Source organism: Ceratotherium simum, chromosome X (assembly GCF_057802395.1).
Source record: "Ceratotherium simum simum isolate JZ-2026a chromosome X, ASM5780239v1, whole genome shotgun sequence".
NCBI classification, from domain to species: Eukaryota; Metazoa; Chordata; class Mammalia; order Perissodactyla; family Rhinocerotidae; genus Ceratotherium; species Ceratotherium simum.
The window spans coordinates 3,054,784-3,080,244 of NC_141940.1; the positions used below are offsets into that span (position 1 = coordinate 3,054,784).

At 47.5% G+C, this 25,461-nt stretch overlaps 1 protein-coding gene across 2 annotated transcripts; it reads right to left on the reverse strand.

Moving 5' to 3' along the window:
* Positions 1-6,082: 6,082 nt before the first annotated feature.
* On the reverse strand, positions 6,083-24,659 carry GABRQ (gamma-aminobutyric acid type A receptor subunit theta). Of its 2 annotated transcripts, none has more exons than XM_004443439.3 (9): positions 24,287-24,659; positions 22,181-22,269; positions 16,194-16,261; positions 14,648-14,868; positions 12,748-12,830; positions 12,124-12,261; positions 11,400-11,552; positions 9,838-10,088; positions 6,083-9,094 (listed from the first exon to the last, which is right to left on the reverse strand). In XM_004443439.3, the coding sequence occupies exons 1-9, from the start codon at positions 24,433-24,435 to the stop codon at positions 8,324-8,326; spliced, it is 1,923 nt and encodes a 640-aa protein (XP_004443496.1). In that variant the 5' UTR covers positions 24,436-24,659; the 3' UTR covers positions 6,083-8,323. The 2 variants fall into 2 exon arrangements, with proteins under 2 accessions (XP_004443496.1, XP_087283640.1); XM_087427514.1 differs by having other exon boundaries at positions 6,083-9,268.
* Positions 24,660-25,461: the final 802 nt, after the last annotated feature.

Here is a 25,461-nt window from a genome sequence, read left to right on the forward strand (position 1 = left end):
TGAAGGCTTGGGTCATCTCCAGGTCGTTTGCTCAGGACCAACTCAGCTATAGTAGAGTTTACTTTCTTCCTCAGTTTTGGGTTTAGCATCTCATGTACAGTTAGCTTCTCCTTGTTGCTGGAATTGGGTATAAATCCTCAGTGGAAAGCTCACATAAGAAAAGTCTGCCCCCAAACCTGGAGACAGCTAGGGGCTGAGTTTCAGCTCTTTGCCCCCATGACCTCTGGGATTTCAGTAGTACAGACCATTTGAAATAGCAAACGGACTGTCTTTCCTTTTCCTGGGGGGAAGTGATGAGAGGAATGACTGCCTGCCTGAAGCTCCTTCTGGACACTGTACCCACACCCACTTACCATGAAGGTGTGACCTTCAGCCAGTGGCAGCTAACCTAGAAGGGAGTGGTGATTGGCCCAGAGTGGCTGGAAGGACAAATTGGAGTCCTGTCCATAGGGAGGGTGAAACATCCTCCAGAGCCCAGAAAGCCCTCCTTCAAGAATGGCAGACACTCTCTGATGAATGGCAGCATTTTGGAATTTTAATGTATGTTGCTGGCTCATGTGCCAAGGTTAAAGATAAGAAGACTACTACAAAAGAAGGGCATGAGTACCTCTGAGTGGGAAGAAGAGCAAGCAATATTCTGGCCAAGATCAAGGGAAATTCCCAATGGTTTTCATTAGTACCACTCAATGACATATGGTTCACCTCTCCTGGGTACATAGCAAACTGAATGTCCTGGCTCCTTATAGTTGGTCGGGCTATAAGTTCTATCTAATGAGTTGTGAGTGTGAGTGACGTGTGTCCTTTCTAACTGCAGCATTTAATTACTAGTGTCAGACCTCCTACGTTCCCTTCCCCCTGCTACAGAGATTGGAGAAGCACATGTTGATGAAGCCTCTGTCAGCTTGTCCCTGAGTGGCTACAATAAGCAGAAGCTACCGTGATGACCTGCATTGGATACACAGTTTGAGAGGAAAATAAAGATATTTTGAGGTTAAGTCACTGGAATTTTGGGATTGTCACCACAGCAGCACCCACCTAACCTCTCGTGACTGATTATCATATAACAAATTGGGCATTACATGGTTAACCATTGTCTGGTGGTATGATGTGGCAGAGTCCTTTCTACTCATTGGAGAGGAAGGTGGTCTCACCTCCCTTAGCAAAGCATCCACATATTCCTGTATGGAGAGAGTGCCAGAATAGGGACTGTCCTGGAGCCCTGGCCTACACCAAACCACAACCACAGTAACAGAGGAGGTCTTTGGGTAGGTGCAAAATTGTATGCTGAAAGAAGTAAATCAACATTATCAATAGAAAGATATGTTTGTGTCTTGATCATGGAGGTGTGCCACTCAGATCTCCAGCAAGAAAACCTATTGTGGGGCATTGCTGCTTGCCAGCCCCAACTGTATTTGCAATGAGGCTGTACTTCCCCTGGGCTGCTCCCATCTAATGATTCAGCATGGCAGGGATAATAGTGCTAGCCTGTTCCAGCCTGGGCAAGACCAGAGGGCTCAAGTAATTACATGAGGAGGTAGCTCAGACCCCCATACCACTCACTACAGTTGCACCAGCATGCCTTCCCCAGCTTGCACCTATGACCATATGGGGTCCTTTTAGGTCCTGGCTGCTTTAAGCATGGGCTGGTTCAGCATGCGGGTATAAGCTGAAAATGGATAGCAGTTGAGGGAGGTCTCGAAAGAGAGTGGTGAGGGAAAATCTTCCTAATGGGCTGAGCTTTGAGCACTGCACATGGCCTGGGGTAAGAATGTGCTGGCTAGTTGGTCAGGGGTTGGGAAAGGAGAGGACTGGAGGAGGCCCGCAAATGAACAGGGTCTTGCCCAAGGGTACACAGAGTATTCCAGACAAAAGGGGACGCTGGGGTCCACTATCTCCAATAAATTTTTAACCTCCATCACCTATGCGATATTAAAGGGAGACTGTCTAAGAAGCTGATTTGTAATTGAAACTTAGAAATCTAGAGTTGAGGATGCAGAATTGCATTCTGTTGCAAGTCTTAGCCTGGCCATTGGAAGAGTTCATGTTCAGATTCTGGCACTTGCTCGTTGTGCAGTCCCTGAGCTGCTTCCAGAGCATTGGATAGAAACTTGTTTGAGTCCCATGATGAATATGTCCTTATCCCTTATTACTTTTAAATAAATCAGTATAAAAAATGAGCCGAAGGTTATTAAAATATAAAACAAACCTGCCTCAGTACTGTATACCTTACTAATTCCCTCGAGATTCTGATGAGGAGGAGAGTTTGGGAGACCCGGACTGGGTAAGCAGCACCATGGCAGTATCAAGGGGCCCCTGGAAGGTTCTGCCAGGGCTCAGAGGAAGCTGGGCCAACATGGGAGGCTGAGAAGAGAGGCCTTTTTGAAAGCCTGGAGAAGCTGTGGCAAGGGCTCTTTCATCCTGAGAGTTAGGAAAGCTGTAAAGGGGGAGGGAGACCATATCCCCCTTCTCTCACCTTATCCCTTAGGGTAGTTGTATAATTGGCAGGCAGACAGTGACAGTCGGACCATTCAAGGGTCACAAGCTCCAGTTGGGGTCACGGGTCACCTTCAGAACCTGACTTGCTGGAAAGAACTTAGCCAACAGCAAAGAACTCAGTAGCTAATGGCAGGCTCCAGATGTACTGTGCACACTACCCCCAACCCCCAACTACATTTTCTCATTCTGCATTTACCTATGAGGATACCAGCACCCCCACCCCCATGGGTGGGTCAGCAAAGCAGCCCCTGCAGGGTGTGAATGCACAGTTCTCCTGGCCTGCTTTGGGCACAAAAGAAACATCATGGGAGGAGCCATTAGGTTAGGGTTCCTGTTGCAACTCCAAGGTTTTCATCAAAAGGTTCTTGGAGGCAGGTGCACTGACAAATGTGGGCCACAGCAAGAACCCTCTGCACCATGAGCAGGACATTTTAATGTAACTCTGCAGAGCATGCCCTCTTCCCACCCGCACAGGGCTTTCTTGCTCTCTATTCTGCATATCCACATCGGCAAAGGAGATTTTAGAAAATGTTCTTTATGAAGACCTTGTCCCCTCCAAAATGGAAATAAATGTCCACATTGTATTTTGGCAGTACAATGGCTTGCCATGTTTTAAAATTTTCGTTTCAAATGATTAGAATGGCTTGTGTAAAAGTGTAAGCTAATTTCAACTGTAACATTACTATTTCCCCTCCACTTGGAAACCTGTGGATTTAAATATCCCAGGGAATGAGGTCGATGTGCAAAACTGTGGAAGGCAAAGGTGAGCAATGGGAGCCAGAGGCTTCCTGGGCCCAGACGGAGCTCCCTCCTAATCCAAAAGAGATGAAACACAGTGACCCAGAAGCATATTTGCCATTATATATATTTATTTTCTTCTTTTGGCTATTTACAAACCTTTATTTCAGCATACTTTTTAGAAGCATAATTTTATGTTTCTTCATGTTTTTCTTTTTTGAAGTCAGGACTGGTCAAGGTCTTTTTCATGCAAAAATGTACATTTAATGAGGACAAAGAGGGCACTGGGTCATCTTGGGGGGTCTCTGCTGCTCTGCGCCTCTTTGTGGGTCAGGTCATCCAGGACTCGTTGGTCTTGTTCCTCCTCTCACTGCCTGGGCCCAGCACCACTCCTGAAGACCAGAGTGTGTGTGGTTTCACTGTATTTCATCTGCCTCCACAATGGCACTGCCTTGGCTGCCCTCTGCAGAATTCTTTGGCACTACAGGAAGTCAGACACCATGGCCAGTTGTGCTACACTTGGGCATGTTCAGTTTTGCTGATGACTACTGATCCCAGAGATGCAGTCCAGCAAGATGGTGGGTGCAAAGTCTCACACATGTTGAGTCAACAGAGGTTACCCTGATCAACTGGGGCTATTTCATAATTGAAGTATATTAGGGAGACACTGTAACACCCTCCCCCCAAAAACCCCAACACTGATAGTACAAATTTCATATTGATCACAGGACACTATACAACAAACACAAACACACTGCACTTTCTATAGGACAAGTCACAATTTCCTTTGATGTTCATCACTGCAGCAGGGTACCATGCAGGCGGATAGCTTAGCAAATGCATTCATTAGTTAATAGCTCAAAGGGTTAGCTCTTTTATGCACAGAGTAAGGAAGCCTCATTAGGAATGGTCACAGTCTCAGCAAAACTCTGCTCTAAATATGCAAAGACTTTGCAGCCTTGCTATTAACAAGATGACACAGATTGTAAGAACACATTTGATAAGCTCCAGTAAGACCCAACAGATCATCCATTATCTCTGCAAAGGCACCCCACAGTGGCAGACGGAATGGGCAAGAACTTGGTAGGAAACATGTCATACATCCCCACAACAAAATGACACTTTGGAGAGACAGAGGGTGTCCTTCCTGTGGTAGTGGTGGAGAAGGGATTCTACGGGGAAAGTTAATGGGATAGCCCATGTGAAGAAAAGAAAGGGAAGGTGGGTAGAGGAGTAAAGCGGGGGTTGCTCCATCCCAGACTCAGCAAGACCCTTCCCTCTGCCCAAGCTCCAAATTATCTATCACCACAAGCACTCTGATTGGTTGGGGCTGAAAAAAGCTCTGTGGGCTAAACCCCAGGAGCACCCTGCTAGATGCTCTGCACTTCCAGAGTTACTTGTTGTGAGGTGAGGAGTGGGAGGGGATGTAGGCAGCCAGCTGGAGGAGGGTGTGCCGGCATGGCTGAGGACACCTAGGAATGGGGCTCAACGACAATGCTGATGACAGAACACACACAGAACATGACAAGGGGAGATCTGGCATTTTCAGGCTAAAATGATCAAGTCCATGGCAAACCCAAAAGGTTCAAATTTCTGAAAAGGTGTAATTGCCAAACCTCCACCTCACCTTGACACTTAACCTCACACAGTGTGAGTCGCAGTAGAGTTCAACTGCTCTTGTTGCAGCAAATTAGGGCAAGATATTCTTTTTAAGGTATAATATTATACCTAGTTATGTGGTTCTATGGAGATATTTACAACTGGCCTCTCTGCCCTTCCTCTGTGCTCTAAAGCCTTCCTGTGCATTGCTGCCAGACACATCTTAAAACCCCCTTGTTTTCCTCACTGCTTCAGTCTCTCTGTATGCCTCACCCCAAATGAACTGCTCACCTCCCACAGCCTCAAAGGCCATCCAGGGTCCTGAAAACCCAAATCCAAATCAACCAACCAATGTTTAGGCCCCAGGAAGCAAACCTTTCAATACCCATAATGGGAACTTCAGATGTGGGGTCATTGCTCTCCTCTCAACCTGGATCTCTCTGTGAGGGGTGTCCAAAAAAAGAAGAGGCAATGTTAGACATTCCAGCAGCAACTTTCCTGTTTTTAGCTGTCTTACAACATTTGTGTGTGTGTGTGTGTGCGCGCATGCGAATATGAAGGTAAACATATGTGATCGTGCATGGGACTATACGTGTGGCTATACGTGAGTGTTTGTGCATGTCTGTGTGTGTATATGTATATACTGCTGAGGGTGAGTGCCCGCATGTGTATACATATATATGTGACTGTGTAGGTTTCTGTGGGCGTGTATGTGTAGGAGGCTATATTTGTATGCTGCGTATATAGAAAAGGAGAAGAGAGAGGACAAGCTGGACTGATCTAGGCAGTCAGTCCCTGAGGTTCCTTGTACTTCTCTCTTTGGTCAGCCCTTTCACCCCTCTGACTTTCTCTTTCCCTGGACGGGGTGGAAAGAGAGGGTTCTGGACTCCAAATCCAAGGCTGAAGTTCAGCCAACAACCATCCCAGGACGGGATACTAAGGCACCACTGCTCCCTAATGAGCCCACCACTACAGTCCATGCCTGCAGCCATCTCCAAGGCACCTTTGGTTCTCTGCATCCATCTGCTAGCAGCCAATCCCCTGGGCCATTTCCTCACATCACTCACGTGCTTGTGGCTGCCTCCAGCCTCCACACTTGCCAGGCTTACAAGATAATTGGAATAAAGGGATGAGTTATAAAGGCTATATACAACCCCCTCTCCAGTTATTTAGCTCTCCCACCCCACTGTCTACATGATATTTCTGTTCTCAATGCATCTTCAAGGCTTCTCCCTCCCCCCACCCCCGCCTTTGTTACTCCCAAACATGTCCTTCCAGGACAAAGAAAAATGTTCTGCACTCCCAGCTTATCCCACAATTGGGCACTTCCTTCCTCAAGGCACTAAATTATCACTTCCTAGGACTACATTCAATTCTTCTGCATCTTCTATCCGGGAGAGAGCACAGATGGGTGGAGGGAGGAGGAGAGGAGTGGATGGGGACTGGGAGATGCTGCTCCCTGGAACAGGGAATTGGAAAGAAACAATCAGTTAAGCAGCCTGGCCAAATAGGGCCCCCTCTTATGTGGAACCAGGCCAAGGGAATTCTGGCGGTTCTAGAAGAGCCACCAACAGGGAATACATATGCTTTCAGATGTGTTTCCTTTCACACCCATTCAAATCAGATAAATAAACATGGGCATGCACACATGCACTTATACACATGCACACAGAATACACCCATGTGTGTACACACAAGCACACACATACATAAGTCACAGTTTACACACTCCTTCTTAGGGGTGTGCACACACATATATGCATTCACACGTTGTTATATATACACTCTTATACACACCAATATAGATTTACACTGATATACATAGAACTATACAGCTTCTCAAATGGTTGTATGTACATAAAGAACTACCTTGATGCACATACACACGCAGGTATACACAGAAACGCAAACACAGAAACAAACACAGTTAAAAGGGTAGGTGGCTGAGGGGCTGCAGGAGAGGCTGCCTAGGGAGAAAGGAGGGACATAGGCTGAGTGCTTGGCAAATCTTGCTCTCACATGGCCTCTGTCAATGAGGTGGAACTGCTAGGCAAGTTGGAGCTCAGGCTGCTTTCTACTTCCCTTAGGAGTCCTACTGTGTGGGCAGTGTACATGTTCCATATGCTTGGTTCACACTCATTGGCTGGTCACCAGCATCTTCCTGCAGAGATGCTACAGGTGCTGTAGAATGAGGTCTAGTGCCTGGCAGATAATCAGAACCTGGAGCACCCCCTTTTGTAAAGGGGAAGGGATAAAGGGGAGTGCCTCAGTTGAGAGAGTTAAGAGGACAAGAAGAAGGAAGAGCAAGTGAGGTGGCTCCACCACTCACTGTTTGCATGTCCTCAAGCGTGGTACATAAACTCCATTTTTTTTCCCCTTGGAACACTGGGGATGATGCACTTTGCCTTCCCTGGCTCACAGGGCTCCTGTGAGGGTTCAACGATGTGATGGGTCAGTGAGCTCGTTGATACTTACTATGCACTAGACAAATAGAAAGGATTAGTATATAGATTCACAAGAGTTGTTTGTCTGCTATTATAGACTAGATGGTGAAATCTCAAGTCAGAACTTTGCTAATCCTAGTCTTCATTCACCAAGTGCCTGCTCTGTGGCCAGTGATCAACTCAGCATCTGACCTAGACAGAGGTATTGAGTCCCTATTGTCAAGCATTCTGAAGCAGAAGTATAGACAAGAGAAGTTCCAATCCTTCCAAAGATGCCAGCTCCACCTGAGTAATCTCCAACCTGACATAATGCACTCCCTGCGAGCTCCTGCTGGAAACATGCTCTCTCACTTACCCTGACATCTCACTCAGCACCTCATCCACCCTCCCACATTCCACTCCCAACCCCCTGCCACAACACCACACTCAAAATACAGCAGAAAAAACAGTGGAGAAAAGGCACTTTCAAAATCCCCCAAGTTCCCTGGAGCCAGCTCCCTGCACTTACAAGCCATGGCTAGCCCTTCCCCTGTGCACCCCAGGCCAACTCAGCTTGACTTTCTCCTGTAAAACCCTAAGTGGGGAGTGAGCAAGGACCACAATCCCTAGGAGGAAAAAACAGAAGAAAAAAAGCAATGAAAAAGAGAATTCAACACCTCGGGGGGATGGAAAAATTCCCAGAAATGTTTGTGCTCAGGGCTCAGATCCTTCCTCTGTTCCCCAACCTGGCTCCTCTCTGTCTACTAAACATTTCCAGGGCTTTTCTGTGCTTATTAGCTGTTAGAAGTCTTTGAAAAGGTGATACTCTTTTATCAGGAAAGGAAAATCAATGTGCTATTTACCTCCAACTCCTCCTTCAATCTCCTTCCTTCCAGCCAGAACACATCCTTTCCAACTACTCTCCACCTCATGTTTATAAAGAGAAAATTAGAGCTGACTTGACTGCCCAAATAACAACAAAATAAAACAAAGAAGGCAAAACAGAACCGAAATAACTATGAAAGGAGCATAGCACAGTGTCCCTGCTGCTCTGGGGCACTGTGGGACTAATTGATATAGTATGCCCAGTAACCAATGTTGAACACCACAAAGGCAAGAGGGAAGAGGATCCGGGACCACCTGTCAACCTTAGGGACGTAGTAAGGGTGAAAGAGCTTGGAGGAAAACCCTTCACTGAAGGAGCACCCAGGGCTCAGGGGGCAACTGTCATCAGACTCTGAGTTACTGTCCTTGTCTTGGTCAAAGCCCATGAAATCATCAACGTTAAGGCTCCAGGTACTGTCAACATCACACTTGAGTTGCTTCTCAAGGTCAAGGTAGCCACTCTCAACTTTGATGTCATCAGGCAAGCTACGGATCTCATCAAGGCTGCTACGGATCTCATCAAGGTTGAAGCTTGCTTCTTGCACATACCTCAGGCTGTGGACAAGCAGATGCCTCCCACTGGGGCCATGGCCATGGTTCTCATCTGAGCTAGAGCTCTCTTCAGGGTCTTCTGGGTCACAGGTCTCAGCAAAGCCATGGGCCTCAGCATGGTTGCAGATTTCAGTAGGAATAACGCTGTCATCAATCTCGAAACCATTAAAGTGACTGCCATAGCTGTGCAGGGCCTGCTCTGAGGTGGAGGGGAGATCACTCAGGCTTTCTCTGGTCTGGCCCGAGAGAGAAGACAGTGAACTGAGGCTTTCTGAGGTGGCCAGTGGGGCCTGCACTGAGATGGAGGTCAAAGAGCCGAGGCTTTCTTGGCTTGCCAGGTGGGCCTGCACTGGTCTGGAGGACGGAGAGCCATTTTCATCTTCTATGTTAACCTGGTCATCCTTTGAGGAGATAGTAGATAGATTTATGAAGTTGGTCAGATCACATCCTACATGAATAAGCACTGGTAGGGAGGGAGGTGGGTGAGGGCTTTCCTCATCAGCATTTGTTATGTGATTGTTGATCTCTTCCACTGACAGAATCATCTCTTCCTGGGGTCTCTGGTGTGCAAGGGGCTGAGGAACAGGACCGAGAGGCTGTTAGCATGCAAGGGAAGTCCATGGCAGCTGCCAAGCCTATGTCTCCCTGGGGCAGCTGCTCCCTCTGGGGTGCTGAGTGGTGGATGGAGGCAAGACCTCCTCAGGCAGGTAGGATTGGGCTTCCTGTGAAGGAGGGAAGTTGCTGGACATTAATGTACTGCCAGCAGCAAAAGCTTCAGCACGGCTTTGGGAGTGGGAAGAACAAAGGAAGGAGGGGTAGGCCAACCTCTCTGGTGTCTGTCTCTTCCTTTCAGCCTCCCTGTGCTCCCTTTCTCTCTGGTTCCATCACCTGCCCTTGGAAGCATGCTAAATCGACTGGATTTGAAGTCCAAAGGTCTGGGGAAATCTAGCTCTGCCACTTATTAGCCTTGCGACCTTGGAAACGACTCAACCTAAAAAGGAGTGATGATAAATTGTTCTACTTCTTTGTTATCTGGTGTGTGTGTGTGTGAGGATTAGAGGAACTTAAAAATGTGAAAGAATCAAGTGCTAAGCTTAGGCTTAAGAGGTGCTCAGGGAAGTTGACTGTCAGTCAAAAAGCCAACCTGCAGCTTCACTTCCTGGTAGCAATAGCGGGCCATGACTCTTCGTGCTCTCCTGCGTCGCCTATGGTGGCGCCGGGGTCCTCTTCGGCTGTAGAAAAGATAGTTGATGTGGACATATTCCAGCAAGGACAGGAACACAAAGAAGAAGCATACGACCATATAGATGTCGATGGCCTTGATACAAGAAACTTGGGGTAGTTTATCCTGCAGATGTGAGTTGATGGTGTTCAGGATGAGCATTGACGTCAGACCTATAAACAACATGGCACAAGGTTAGCCTCCTCAGGTGACTGAAGTTCTTGGCAAGCTATTGGGCCCACATCCCACAGGCAGGGAGCGACAGCCATCTTTGTGGTGGGGAAGGCCTCAAGCCAAAGGCCTTTGGCTCTCTAGCCCTGGGGCATTTGCTCAAGTGCTCTCTTTGCTCCTCCTCCCCCATCTTTACACCCAGCCTGTGCTGCAATGGTTCAGTGACTTCCCATTGCTCTTCAGATCAAGTCCAAAATCTGCAGCCATGGTTTCACAGTAGTTTACATCTCCAGCTCTATTTTTCCCTGTGATAGCTCTTTCCCCTTTTGCCTTCCAGTATGCAGGCTTTCCTTTAGTCCCTCAGTACTAAATGAGATCATGTCTCTTGGAAGGTTTTGTAAGCCTTAAAATATTACACAAATATAAAGGTTTAGCCTAGCATGTGCTCCTAAAGAAGGAGGCTGAGGAGTCTGCCCAAAAGACGGTGAAGGAGAAACCGGACCTGGATCTGGGACACATTGACATTCTGCAGGGTGGGGCCAGATAAACTTGGGAGGTGATCTCTTAGGCTCCTCCTTGGTACTGCTCACAAACTTTTGATGCTCCCCATTGCTTAGACATGAAGTTCCAGCTGCTTAAACTGGAATTTCAAGGTCTTCCCAGGTCATCCCAGGCTGCCTCTCTCTACTACTCTCCCCACTTCCACAGCTCCTGCCCCAGGAACCTTGTGACTTAGCCCCCTTTTAGGGCTCCTGTGTCTTAACTCAAACTATTTTCTCTTTTAGGGAATGTCAAGTCTTGTGTCTGTGCCTCCTACAAGTCTTCGAAATCCAGTTTGAGCAATACTTTCTTGGTGCAGTTTTAGCCAACAAGACCTAGGTCACTTCCTCCTCTGGACTCCAACAGCGTCTTTCTCAGCATTCCACTAGACACTTACCAAGGGCAGCTCCTCTGGAAGACCTCTGTTGCCTAGTAGGGCATTTTGATATGTTGCTTAATCAATGTTGTATTGCATTTCTGATCTAAATTTATGACTTGTCCATTCATTTATGTATCCAGCAAATAATGAATTCTGGTACTTTGGGCCCAACATACCAATATCCCAGCCCTGATTTTTTTTTCACACCTGTCTCCAATGTCGGTCTCTCTGCTAGGGATTGGCAGAGCACCTGTACAAATGCCTTTTGGGCAGGCCCTATCTTGTTTCCTTGCCTGTGCAGTCATACACTGCTCCAGGTACTCCTTCCTTGCTCTCAACTTTTTTTCTGAGCAAGATGACCCAAGTTCCTCCCTGGGATGGGGACAGTACCTACCAACTGTCACCCTGGCTGCAGAGGACTCATAGTTCATCCAAAATGATATCCAAGAGACAACAGTGGTGAGGATTGTAGGCCAGTAGATCTGTACAAGGTAGCTGGTGACTTCCCTCTGGACCAGGAACCTCAGTATCAGGCGCACATAAGAACCTGGCAAGGAGACATACTGGTATCACGGTGGCAGGGCTGAGGAAATTTTCAGGGTCAAGTACAGGATGGAGGAGGGGAAACTGATGGGCAGTTCAGCCTGTAATACTCCAGCCTAGGCAGTCTGCAGACCTGACCCCATTTGCTGCCTTAAGGCCAGTGACAATGGCATGTGTCAGTAGGCCCATATGGCATAGCAAGTCTGCTCTCTGCTCCTTCTTTCCACACTTGCTCCATATCAACTGAAGTTTTTAAATGCGACAGACATGAGATGTTTCAAAGCTGCAAACAGATGGAGGGTAAGAGGCTGGCCCTGAGAGGAGGCTGTTTTTATCATCAAGAGCATGAATCCTTTACACCTGTGGAGTGTTAAACTTGGCCAAGTGCTTTCACACCCATTTCCTTATTTGCAGAGGGTAAGCCATTGGGATTTTCTGAAGGGGGTTTTGGAAGGTGTCCAGAACCAGAAGGCAATAGGAAAGGAGGCAGCAGAGTGTAGAGGTCAAAATCAGAGGTCCCCAGGAGTTTACCAGGGTATAAAAGAGACAGGAGAGAAGGAAGGAGTCAGACCCACCTGTGTAGAAAAACACCTCTTTGCTAGTCATCGTCTTTCCCAGGAAGCTGAACTGAGCGATGTGCAGCTTCTCAGTCCCCTGAATGGCATTCCCATTGCCTTCCCAGTATAATACAATGTCTTCAACTGTGTAACCATCTGGGAGGGAGAGAGATACAGAGTCAGTCAGTATCAGAAAGTAGGCAGAGGCGGATTTCACACCAGAGGAGCCTATGGAAACCAAACGATGGTTGGAACCTGTACTTTTGGGGGTTCCTTTGTGTTTTGCTGAGTCTGAGCATGGGGCAGGGGGCACTTGGAAAGAGAGCTCTCAGTTTAGAGTTTCTTAGCCAGGAAGGAAAGCAGAGCAAAGAAATGTGCTCCCACCCACTAGCTTGTGCACAATTTCCCAATAGCAAGGTACAATTTTCCCTATGGGGCTATTTACACCCTAAAGGCCACCTTCCCCTAGATGCCATGTATATACCTCTGTCTGTCTGTCTATCTATTTATCCAGGGAGAGAGAAAGGGGGAAGGGAGGGAGTAGGGCAGATATGACGTCCCTCTCACTCTCAAGTCTGCCTTTGGTTTCCCGATGGCCATAACCCCAAGTCAGGAAGAAGGGGCCATGGGAGACATACGTACAGCTCTCCACCTCCAGCTTGCAGGTCTGCTTGTCCAGAGGGAAATTTTGCAGATTCAGAGAACAAGCCGCTGTGGTGGTGAGTCTGCAAAGGAAAAGCAGAAGGAAGGGAAAAATGAGTCAAGCCCAGGCAAGCTACTATTCCTGAGAAAACTGCAGGGGTGGGGAGGAGAGAGGTACCCCAAGGACTGACCCACGTTCCAATACTGCCTACACTAGAGCTGGGTCCTCTTTCCCTCCCTCCCTTTCTGCTATCCTTCTTTCTCCTCTCCCTTTCCTTCCTTCCTTCCTAGAAGAAAGATGAGTTGCAGTTGTATAGGGAGGAGAGAGAAAGTTTGTATGTGACAAAGAAACCAAGAAATGTGGCAAGACTTAAATAAAGAAGGGATGTATGGCATGTCAGGAAACCTCAGGGTGTCAGAACAGGAAGGGCCCTTGAGGAAAATGAATGCAGAGATGGAAAAGGGACTTGCATGCTGAAGAAGCAGCAATGCCATCAAGAGGAATCTGTGCTACGTTGAAGCAGCTGAAGCTCCAGATCCAATATGGAGTGCTCATATGCGATGTGCAGGTATGGACGTGAGCAGGGGTCCAGGCTCAACTTTGGCCATGGGAGCTGCTCCCACAGTGCTCTCATCTTCATATCTGCCTATGAAGGTACTGGGGCCTAGCAAATACCAGTGGTTGTAAATGGATTGGAGGGATTAACATATCTGAGGTGGGCCATGGAGTGTTGGGCAGGGGCTTCAAGTAGCCATGTGGTGGGTCCCTGAGAGTAATCTGAGGAGGGGTCTTGGAGGAGCTGGGAAAGTGGAAGAAATGACCAGTGGGAAAGAGAATAATTACAAAAGCTCTCTGCAGTCTCAGCTGGGAGGCTCTACCCCATCCCTTATCCTGCCCTTCCCAGCTGCTAACCCAGGCCTAGTCTCTGTCAACCCTTGAAGCGGTTTCCATTTTGTACAGTGGGTAGGGTGCGTGTGTGTTTCTCTCCCTTCTATGAATCCTCCATCCAGTATTAATCAGCTGAGGTCCCCTTTAAATGAAACAAGTGTGACCAGTGATCTGTTCCTTGCAGGCTTTGTTGTTCTCTGACTCCAGCGCCTTGGACCACGGGAAAGTGGATAGAGAAAGAAGAGGGAAAGAAAAGACAGAGCAGGAACACCCCTGAGAAAGAGAGACCCAGAGATAGAGCTGGACCCTGGCAGCTACCTCTTGGAGCAATTTTCTGAGCTAAGTTTATCTCTCAGGCTTGTCTTAAGAGATGGTTTGTAAGAGATGACGCTGTGAGGAGAGCCTTGGTGACTGTCTGCTATACTATAAATAGACCAGTGAGGATTTCCAGCATACACACATTCTGTGTGTACAGAGCCATAGACAACAGACACATACTGCACACTCTTGGGCCCCCTGCATGATGCAAATACGACCGATGGCAGAGATCGGTCCCCCTCCCTCGCTGTATGGGCTTCAGTGTTCACCCGTCTCTCTCCCTCACTGCATGGGAGAGAAAAGACATCAAGATAAATAACAGAATGTATAATGCTAAGGCAGAGGGACAGCTCTTCTAATTGAGAGAATCAAGGAGAATTTCTTGAAAAAGAGGGCATTTGAGTTAGGGATTGAAGGATGGGCAAGGTTTAGACTCATGGAAAGGGGGAAAGGGCCATTCCACACAAAAGCAGCAGCAGAAGCCAAAGTGCGGGGATAGGACAGCCAAAGACGGCTATGGGAAACTCTGAAGGTTCCACTTTGGCTACTGGGTAGGATGAGTGAGGCGGCAGTGCAAGACAGATTTGGAAAGCAATAGTCTCCTCTATGTGTCCCTTAGAGTGTGTTCATGGGATACTCAGTGGGAAGAAGGAAGCCTGCTGGGATGGTTCCTAGGCCCCTGGGGGGACTCACCGGATGCCATACCGCACCGTTCCATCTGGGTGAAGCTGAAACACACGATTTTCCACAGTCACGTCATGCACGAAAGCATCCTTGCTATTCAGAAAGTAGCAGTCAGGGACCCATAACTTCTCAAGCATCCGATGGTCCAGGGTCAGGTTCAGGTTGGTCTCATAGTATGCTAAACGTGGATCTTTCCAGGTCTGATGAAAAAACATCGTGATCGTATAGTCCTGGGAAGAGAAAGGTAAATCCCAGTTGTAAGTGAGGTTGTCCACCTCTCCTTCCTCAGAGAGTGTGTGTGTGTGTGTGTGTGTGTGTGTGCAGGTGTATGAAATACATCATAAACATAGATGAGTAATGAAACATATGTAAGAATGTTAAATGTTAAGAATAATAAAATGAACCTCATTTAATTAAAATTCAGGTTAAGAAATAGAACATTACTAATAACTTTCAAGCTTTAATGTGTCCCTCCAGAACATATTTCCCACACTTCCCAGCAGTAACCATTATATTAGATTTTAATGATGATAATTCCCTTGCTTTTTGTTAGAGTTTAATTGTCTATGTATGTATTTCTAGGGAACATATTACTTGGACTTATTTTTAATTTTTTTTCTGAATGGAATCATACTGTATGTATTCATAATTTTCTTCTTTCACTCAACATTATATTTGTGAGATTTGTATGTAATTAAAATTTGTTTACTTGATTGCTGGATAATATTTCCTTATATGAATATACTATGTATATTATTGCCTGAACATACCATACATACCACAATCACAAAGAAACAAAAACTATAAAGTGAAAGTTCCAGTTTACACCCGCCCCCCGACAAGAGCAGATGACAGTTCCCAATGCTCCTGCCTTGCCAACGATGGTATTGTCTGCCTTTTGATTTTTGCCAATCTGGTGGGTGTCATGGGTTCTCACTGTGCTCTTATTTTGCATTCCACTGATTAATAATAAAGTCAAACATCTTTTCATATGCTTATCTGCTGCTTGGTTTTCTTCACAAAAGTGAAGTTCCTGTTCAAATTTTCTGATCATTTTTCTATTGTTTTTTTAATGTTCTTATTAATTCACAGGAATTATGTATATTTTCAGCATCAGTCCTTTGTGTTGCAAATATCTTAGTCAACTCTGACTTATCCTTTCACACTTGTTATGCTGGTTTTGTTTGTTTGTTTTGCAAAACAGAAGTTCCAGATGTTTTGGCTAAACAGAATTTTGATATAGTTGAAGTTACCAGTATTTATTTTTATGGTTTATGTTTTCTGTGTCTTTTTAAAGAAGTCTTTACCCACCACAAAAACACAAAGACAGTATCCTATATTATCTTTTAAAAGCTTCATAAGTCTGTCACTTGTAGGTCTATAATCCATCTGGATTTATTTGTTTTTTATTCCAGGTGGCTATAGTTTCCAAAACCTACCATGTTCTTCCATGTGGGCTCTGTTGAAGGTCAGAACAACTGGAGTTGGCTTATGACCCTGCTCCTTGTCTCATGTCCCCTGTCCCCAGCCCCATGGCTGGAGCTGACACACTTACCATAGTCATTTCTGAGACTTGTTCAATACTGGAGACATAGATAGATACTCCTACAGGCACAGGGGCACCTACAATACAGGAAGACACTATTATATGCAGGGTAGGATAAAGGGTAAGAGCTTGGACTCAGGAGCCAGACTTCCTGGGTTTGAACCTTATTTTGACACTATCTGTGTGACCTTGAATAAGTTACTTAACCTCTCTTAGCCTTAGTTTCCTCATGGGTAAAATAAAGAGAAAATAAGGGGATGAAGCACTCTTTTTCTAAATGTTTTACCGATAAAAACTCAAGAGCAATGAGCCCAAAATACAAGAGCTAAGATTTGTGGTGTGTATGAGCACATTTGTGTTAGTGCATTTGGATGTGTCCACGTGTGAGTGAATGTCTGTCTTTGTGTGAATAAATGTGTGAGCTGTGCACGTGAGTGTATGTGAGCATGTTCACATATATGAGTAAATCTGTGAGTGTGTTCATGTGCAGGTAGATGAATCAGTGTGTACATGACTGTATGCGAGCATATCTGTGTGTGAGAGAATGCATGAGCAAGTTTGTGTGCTTGAGTGTGTTGTGTGGGGGTAAATGTGTGACTATGTGTGTGTGTGTAGGCATGTTGTGTGGGAATAAATGGATGAGTGTGTTCATGTGAAAGTGAATGTGTTTATGTGTGAGTGAGTGAATGTGTGACTATTTGTGAGCATATGTGAGCTTGTTAATGTACAAGGGAATGTGTGAGAAAGGGTGTATTTGTAAGTTTATCTATGTGTATGAATGTGTGTGTATGTCAGCATGTCTGTGTATATGAGTGAATTTGTGTGTGTTCATGTGTGAGTGAATGCATGAACATGTTTATGTGCTCGCATACATTGCATGTGAGTAAATGTGTAACCACATGCAAGCATGTAGGCATGTTGGTGTGTGGAAGTATATGTATGATTGTGATCATTTGCAAGTGGATGTGTGAGCATCTGCGTATTTGTGAGCTTGTCTCTATGTGTGAGTGAATTTGTGTGTTTGTATAAGAGCATGTTAATGTGTATGTTCATGTGTGTGAGTGAATTTGTTATGGTTTTCATGTATGTGAGCATGTTTGTGTGTGAGTGAATGTGTGAGTGTGTACATATGAGCATGTCTCTGTTTATGAATATTTAAATATTAAATATTTAAATGTTTTTGTGGGAGTAAATGTGTGAACATGTCTGTAAATATGAGTGTGTTCGTGTGGAAGTGGGAGTGAATATGTGAGTGTATACGAGTGTGTTTGTGAGCCAGAATGTGTGAACACATTTCTGGGTGAATGAATGTGTGAACATGTGCATGTATTTGAGTGTATTGTGTGGGAGCGAATATGTAGGTTGTCTGTGTGAGCCTGTTCATGTGTTAGTGTATGACATGTGAGCATGTGAGCATGTCCATGTGTCAGTGAATGCATGATCATGTTTGCGTAAAGTCGTTGTGCTTATATGAGTATATGTGAGTATGTTTGTGTACTGAGTGAATGTGTCTGTATGTTCGTGTTGTGAATGTGTTTGTGTGTGGGCATATTAAGTGCATGTGTGAGGGAATGTGTAAATGTGTGCATGTGAATGCATGTGTATTTTTGCATGTGTGAGTCAATGTGTGTTTGTGTGAGTGAATGTTTAGGAATGGAAGTGAACTTATGAGTGTGTGTATGTGTCTGTGAGTGTGAGTGAGCATGTCCATTGTGTGAATACATGAATGTCTTTGTGTGTGTGACTTTGTTCATATGCAAGGACTAAGTGTGATAAGTGATCACACATTCACTCACACTCATCACACATTTGAGTGTATAAGTGTGAGTGTCTCAAAGCACATTCATGTGTTTGAGTGAATGTGTGAACATGTCCATGTGAGTGTGATTGAATATGAGTATATGTGAGTGAGTCTGCGTGACTGAATGTGTGAGTGTCTTTGTGTATGAGTGACTGTGTGGACATGCTGATGTGCAAGTGAATCCATGAGCATATTCATGTGTGTTAGCGTGTCACTGTGCAAGTGTGAGTGAATGTGTGAGCATGTTAATGTGTGAGTGTGTACATGTGGATGTCTATGTGTGTTACTGTGTGAGCATGTTCATGTGTGAGCATGTTCATGTGTGAGCATGCTTGTGTGAGTTGGTAAATATGTGGACATGTTTGTGTGTGTGAGTATGTTCATGTGTATGAGTATGCTCATGTGTGAGTGAATGCATGAGACTGTGTGCAAGCATGTTAATTTGCATGTGTGAGTGTGTGCATATCAGTATATGTGTGAGTATTTTTTTTGTGAGAGTGAATGTATGTGAGTTATTTATGTGTGTGAATGAATGAGCGTGTTAATGTGGAAGTATGTGTGTGAGTGTGTGCATGTGTCTGTGTGTGAGTGAATTTGTGAGTGTGTTTGTGTATCTGAGCATGTTTGTGTGTGAGTGGATGTGCGAACATGTTCATATGTGTATGTGAATGTGTGAGCACATTCATGTGTGTATAAATGTGTGAGCAAAAGTGAGTGTGTGAGCATGTGCATGCGAGTGTATGTAAGTGTGTGTGTGTGTGAATTTGTGTGTTCATGTGAGTGAGGGCATGTGTGAGAGTGTTTGTGTTAATATGTGAGTGTGATTGAATGTGTGAGTCTGTGTGTGTGTTCCTGCCCCTTGGCTTTCTTTTTCAGGCCTAGGTGTTACAGCTGCCCATTCAAATGTGATTATGGATGTGAAAATATGCAGTAAACTATAAGGTACAGTGGAAAAATACATTTTTATTGTTTCCTCATTAGCTCAAAGCTGCCTCCACCAAGCCCCACAGCTAAGTCATTATTCTATGTGTATTACATCACACTGCTGCTATGGAAACACGCGTGACGCCTTGCATTTCAGCCTGCTGGCTTCACTGCAGGCTGATTGCCCAGAAGCCGAGCTGCAAAGAAGGAAATGTGTTATTCCTATCCCAATGCTTCAAAAAGCAAAGTGCTATTGTGAATCAGCATATAAATGGCAGCTGAGAAGTAAATGGACCTCTGTGTGAGGGCATAGCCCAGAATCCAGCATTCAGGTCTGTTGTGAATGATCCTCAGCGAAGTGCTGTGTAGTGACATGAGTTTCTAGAAACTCAATTACTTATTACAGCCTTTCAGGCTCCCCACATGCCTTTAGAGGATGGAAGCTGTGTTAGGCAGGCAACAAACTCCAGAAAGGCCAGGCAGCCACCCCCCTGACCTCACTCCAGTGTCAGACTTCTCATCCTAGACCATTCCTTGCCACTCAGGCAACCCCAGCCCTTAGAGAGGAATCCTGGGGACCCAAACCCTGAAGGGCCAGAGCACAGCCCTGTCCAAGGACTCCCAGTTTAAGGGGCAAGTGGGACCTGAAATGGAGTCATGAGTCCTAGCCCAGGGATGTAGCCGGAGGAAGGAGACCTGGGACCTTTTTCTAATTTATCCGCCTAGAGGGGACACCTTATGTGCTAGCAGTGGTCAGAAGGAGAGCTTAGCTAAGGTATCCCACATCCCTAAAAGAATAAAGGAAAGGAGCAAGAAGCTTCCAGATAAGGTATCTAAATACTATGTCTGGGGTCATGGCCTTAGCCCCATATCTCATCGCTGTCCCTCTTGGAAATTTTGCTGCCCCAATTCCTCTTCCTCCCTAGTATCCATCAGACTACCAGGAGAAGAACAGATAAATGAAGGAATGATAAAGACGTCCCATTCATTCCTTCACTCCACACCTGTGTTGTGCCAGGTGCTGCACTAGGCAAAGTCCTCAAGGACCTGCCTTTTACAACAATGTGAAGTTCCACTTCTGTTGCCCAGAAAGAAGCAGCTTTGTAACTTTCCCTGGCTCCCCCTTCTCTTCTTGATCCTCCTCCTTTTCTCAAGGAAGTAACAAGGCTCCCATTTGAACCTGACCACAGTTAGGTGAAGCCTCTGCATGGGGTGTGTGTGTGTGTGTGAAGCCCTGAAACTCTACTTCACCTCAGACACAGACGGGAATTTGACCTGTGTCTAGTGGGAGGCCTCACAGGGAGTCCTGGGTTCCCCCAACCCAGAACCCCCTGGCCCAGCTGTCCCATTGATTGCCCCCTGCACCCCATACAACAGCCCCAGACTTAGAGACTGTAGTGCCTCTTCTGTCTAAATGCTAGCAAGTCCTGCATTGTCCTTGCCCTCCCACATTCATTTACTGTTTGGCCAAATCAGGGACCCATCTTTTCTCATATGCCCCAGGTCTGCATGCCCATAAAGCTTAGTGTAACCTGAGAGGTTAGGTATCAGGTGTAAACAAATCTGAGTTAGCTCAAAAGATGCTAGCAAGGTGCCTTGGAGATATTGTGGACCAGCCACACCTGACAATCCCGAGAGATTGGTACTTGCCCCTGCTCCCTCCCCCGGCCCTGGATGCCTGTAGAGATGGCAACCTGAAAGGGGGAGGATGTGCTTGGCATAGTTAAACGGCTGCTGGTCATCCTTTGCTGAGAAACATGAGAACGAGGAAAAAAGAAAATGTAGTAGCTACTCCCTTGACACCCACCGGTGCGTGGTGCAACTGATCCAAAACTGGGGTAATGCAATAGAGTGCTGGCTGTGCCCTAACACCTGAATTCCCGTATTGAAAGAGCCTGCTTTCTGCTGTCTCCACTCCTGCTTCCCAGTTTCCAGTGCACACTCACCTTGGCTCCTGGGGCTGCGCCTTCTGCCCTCACACTCAGAGGGAACAATGGAGCAAAGGGGACACCAGTCAAGTGTCCCACCTCCAAAGCTTAGGGCCCAGGATGACCACTTTGGTTTTCAAGGTGGCTTCTGGGGCAAATCACCGTGCCCCCACTGGTCTACCACAAGGGCAAGTCCTCAAAGCTGTGTGCCTTTCAAGGTGGAGGCATTGTGTATTCAGAAGACCTCTATTCACATGTACAAATGTGAACCATTAGCATTCATTAACCCTTTAGAGTGGGTGTCTAGTTTGACCACCTGCAGGAAGTCGAGTGCTTTCTTTGACTTAGCCACTCTGCTTTTTAGCTCTTTCTCTGTTTCCTTTGAGCTGAAATGTGACTAACCTCTACTTAATGCACTCTTTCTGTCTGTCCTTGGTCTAGGTTTCCTCGGTGTCCCCTGGGCCAGAGACTGCTACTTTTATTCTGTGGGGTCCAGGTAGGTTGCCTGTCTCTTCAAGCTGTGTGATCAAAGCCAGTCACCCTTTCCAAGAGGGGAGGCTAGGCAGAAATACATGGAGAAACTGATGTATTGGCTCCCTGGAGGTTTGTGCTTCAGTTTTCTTGTCATTTCTCATCTCTGCGCTTGAGACCTGAGTGTTAGGCTAAGGAGTTTGGATTTTATTTGGCAGCTAAATAAAGCCATCAGAAGTTCCTGAGGTGGTCAGGCTGGATTTATAGAGATCACGCTGACTGCAGTGCGTTGAATGAACTGAACTTTGTGGGAGCTGAAGGCTTGGGGAGGGGGAGCAGAGGCAGAAGTGCCTGGGACCTGGGTGGGTGAAGTAAACTAGATGAAGGCCATGCTCTTAGTCTTGAACTAGCTGAGTGGGACGAGTGTCCAGGGTGAAAATAATGTGTGCTTAAGTAGAAGAATGTGTGCCCTCCCCATAGATGGGGCAGAAAACTCTAGCCTGAGAAGCATGGTGCGTTTTGTTTTGCACACCCATTTCTGTGCTTAGCACTTCTCCAGCCACACCAGGGAGCGCACCTCAGGCTGGGGGGCGATTGTAAGGGAGTGTGAAGAGGGCAGAAGGTCTTCTGCATAAGAAGGCAGAGAAGTGGGAGAAATTCCAGGGGTAGAGCAAAAGGCCTGGGGGTTGGGAGCCTGGGAGTGCTCCACTTCACTTCAGGTCTGCGCAGAGTCAGGAAGGCCGGGTCTGGAGAGGCAGTAGTGTTGAGCCTGGGGGAGTACCACTGGTCAGTTTACTGGGTGGGGCTGGCTTGTTGTGTCTCAGCTCTATTCCACCTAACACAAAGACTTCTAGTGTCTGGACATGTCTTACCTCCAAAATTTGGTCTGAGACGGACATCATATCTCGACAGCACCCTATCCAAAATCTTGTGAACCACAGCTTCATTTGCACAATTTTTGCTGAAACAGAGAAGTTATCAATAAATGCTGGTCATCAGTAAATGCCACATTGCTTCTCAGAGAACAAACAACAAAGAGCACCCCAGACGTCAACTTGCCAGGGCCGTCCTTTCTCCTGCACACACGCAGACACATACAGTCATACATGTGTGCGTCTCTCACAGCTCCCCTCCCTCCCCAGAGAGAGTCAGCCAGAAGCGCAGCAGTGACGCAGACTCCTCTTTCCCCCTCCCCCTCCCCAGCTTTTATCCACAGGGTGGGGCACAAAGACTGGATCCTAGTTACCAGGCAGGATTGGGGTTGGGGAGGAGGGGAAACTGTAGGGGAAGTGGAGACGGGAGCGAGTGGGAGGGTATGAGCCCTCAGAAAAATGCATTGCTTCAACCCCCTAAGAACCCCCACCCTGCCATCAGCCTGGATGCAGCTTTCTGGGTTGGTGGGAGTCCTCCTTCCAGGGGCACCTGATTGCCCCAGAAAGGTCATCTTCCACCTTCAGTGCCCTCCTGAGCTGAGCCAACCAGTCTACATTCTCCAGCTCAGTCACATTTCCCCTACCTGGACTGGGGCTGGGCATTTTGTTGTCATGTCCTTGGTTTTGTACACCTCTGTTTTTAAGACTTGGCATATGATGCAGAGAGAGAGCCTTGTTCATGTAGCAGAGATTTATTACCCTCACTCAACCAAACCATTTCAGATTCTTGGGGCTCAGGGCTGTCTTCAAAAAGACATATATTCTGAGAGCAGGCATCTCTCTGGCTAAGCATGTGCTTCCAGCCTAGACGTGTCTTGAGTGAGCACATGTAAGGGGACCCAGCTCAGCCCTGCCGAGATCTGGCCTTTCCAAAAATCTCTGATGTACTCACCCATTTCACCTAGAGCTTCATTGGGGCTCTTTCCTCCAAAAGGGGATTGTGAATGAGAACAGGCCCTGGGCATCACTACGACTCTTAGGATCTTTGACGCATTGACCAGGGAACATCAGCCCTTGCAATCTCAGTGTGTGTGTGTGTGTGTGTGTGTGTGTGTGTTCACAAGCGCAGTCTGGCATGTCAGGTTGAGGCCATTGCAGAGCTCTTTGCCTAAACCTTGCCCAACTACCCCCCTCCACTTTTTTTCTGAATACATGTTCATTGCTGGTTTGCCATTAAAAAATATTTCCAGTAATCTTTAATGATAAAATTTCATTTTGCATCATTCCGAAGTGTGCACACGAATCATTCCCATCTGTTTAGGACCACACATTACCCATGTGCCAGTGCTCAGCGTCTGTGTGTGATCTACCCGTAAAGGCTGACTGTTTAATATCTCTTCGGATATTTGTAGACCCAAACAAACTTGAAATCAAACACAGAAAAAAACGTGAATCTTCAAATGTTTTCACAGGAGTAAGTACAAAAGTGCACCCATTTCAGGCCACACAGTTATACAATTATACAGTCACCTATCACTGTCTGGGCTCCGATTGGGTTGAGTCAGTAATTTCTATCTGTGGCATCAGAAAAGGTCCCTCACCACTCAACATACACACGCACCAACATACATGCATGCCTCAGGGAACAGACAAAAATCTGGACTCAAACAGGTGTCTCTACTCTCTATGTGTTGTGAATTTCCCGTCACCCTGTACACCACCCCCTCAATCCCACAGGTGCCAAAGGACATACGTAACTGGGAAAAGCTGTCTCCGGCCTTAGCTGCCAGGGGCCTCAGTCCCTGAGGATGGATGGCAGACCCTAGGGTGAGGACATCCTCCCTCCCATCCCTGGGGCTGCAGTTTGGGTGCAACACAGGGCTCTGTCAGGCGCCTCAGTTACGGATGGGCTGAAGCACAAGGCTCTAAGTCAACCGGCTGCCCCCACTCCTACTCCATCCTCCTCCAGGGACAGGCAGGCAGGGCCCCAGTGCCAGGGCTCGCGAGCCTGGATTCAAGTCTCCCCCAGCCCGCTCCGTCCAAGAGGCCCGAGGCCACTCGCCCACCCCTGTCGCCTTTCTGCCCAGCCTGACGGCGCCCGCTTACCAGTTGAAGAGGTTCAAGACGACTTCAGGCACAGTGGAGGAGAGCTCAAAGTGGAATTTCGGGGTAGGACTGGGGTCATTGCTCTCTGCGAGCCAGGTCCTGATGAGCAGCAGGAGCACAGCGGCTCGAAGCATCCCTCGGATGCCCATGGCCGCGGAGCTCCGGGGGCCAGAAGGTACGAGAGACGGCCGTCCGCGGCCCGGGAATGGGACAGGGCGGGGGCAGTGCGGGGCTAAAGGGAGCTGAGGGGTCGCTAGGAGTCGCCTCTAAGGACACGGCAGCGAGGGTACAGGGAGCAGGGAGCGCGGAGATCGGGCCAGAGCTCAGAGCCCGGGAGGAGCAGACCACCAGCAGCTCTGCCCGACGCAGCGCCCCTAGGACGCGCCTGGCAGCTGCGAGGTGCGCTCCGTCTGCGGCCGCCCGGGGCTGGAACTGGGCACCCCAGGCGCCTGGCTCGCTCCGCCCACTCCGACGGCAGCACCAGCCGAACCAATCCGGCAGGTGCCAAGAGCCACACAAAAAGGCGCGCGCTCCTGCCTCCGCCCGCAGCCTGCGCGCCGCCAGGCCCCCCGCCCCTTCAGTCCTCTGCAGCAGTCCCCCGGCCAGCCTCAGACACAGACAGGGGCGGGGCCAGGCCAGGGGAAGGGGAGGGGAGCCAGCTGCTGGAGGGCTGGGCACGGATCCGCTGCTGGGGGCACCCGGTCGGTCCTGCTCTTCCTCTCAGGCAAAAATGCAAAATGTGTGCTTCTCCTGGAGGAGCATGTGCCCACGAGTTTGTTTTTTTCTGGTGAAGGGAGTGAGGTGATTTGACTGCCCTGGCTGAATCTGCATTCCGAAAGAGCTGGACACATTTGGGGATCAGAAGGTATCCGACTGCTGCTCATTCCCAAACCCTTGACCCTCTGGTAACCCACGTGCCTTGCCTCTGGATGGAGTGGAGGGGGATCGCCAATGGGTTTTATAACAGAGCTCTGGCCAGAGCAGGAGTGCCTCTCCATCAGGATGGAAACTGGGCTACAGGAGCCCAAGAGTTTCTTGAAGACTTAATTTGCCAGTGTATTTTTGGCCCCAGGTTTGGGTCTCCAGGACAAAGCTCAGGGAACTGGAAGGATTCACCAACTGGGATCACCTTGAGATGTGACTCTGTCCCGTAGCCAGGGCATGTAGAGTTGAAG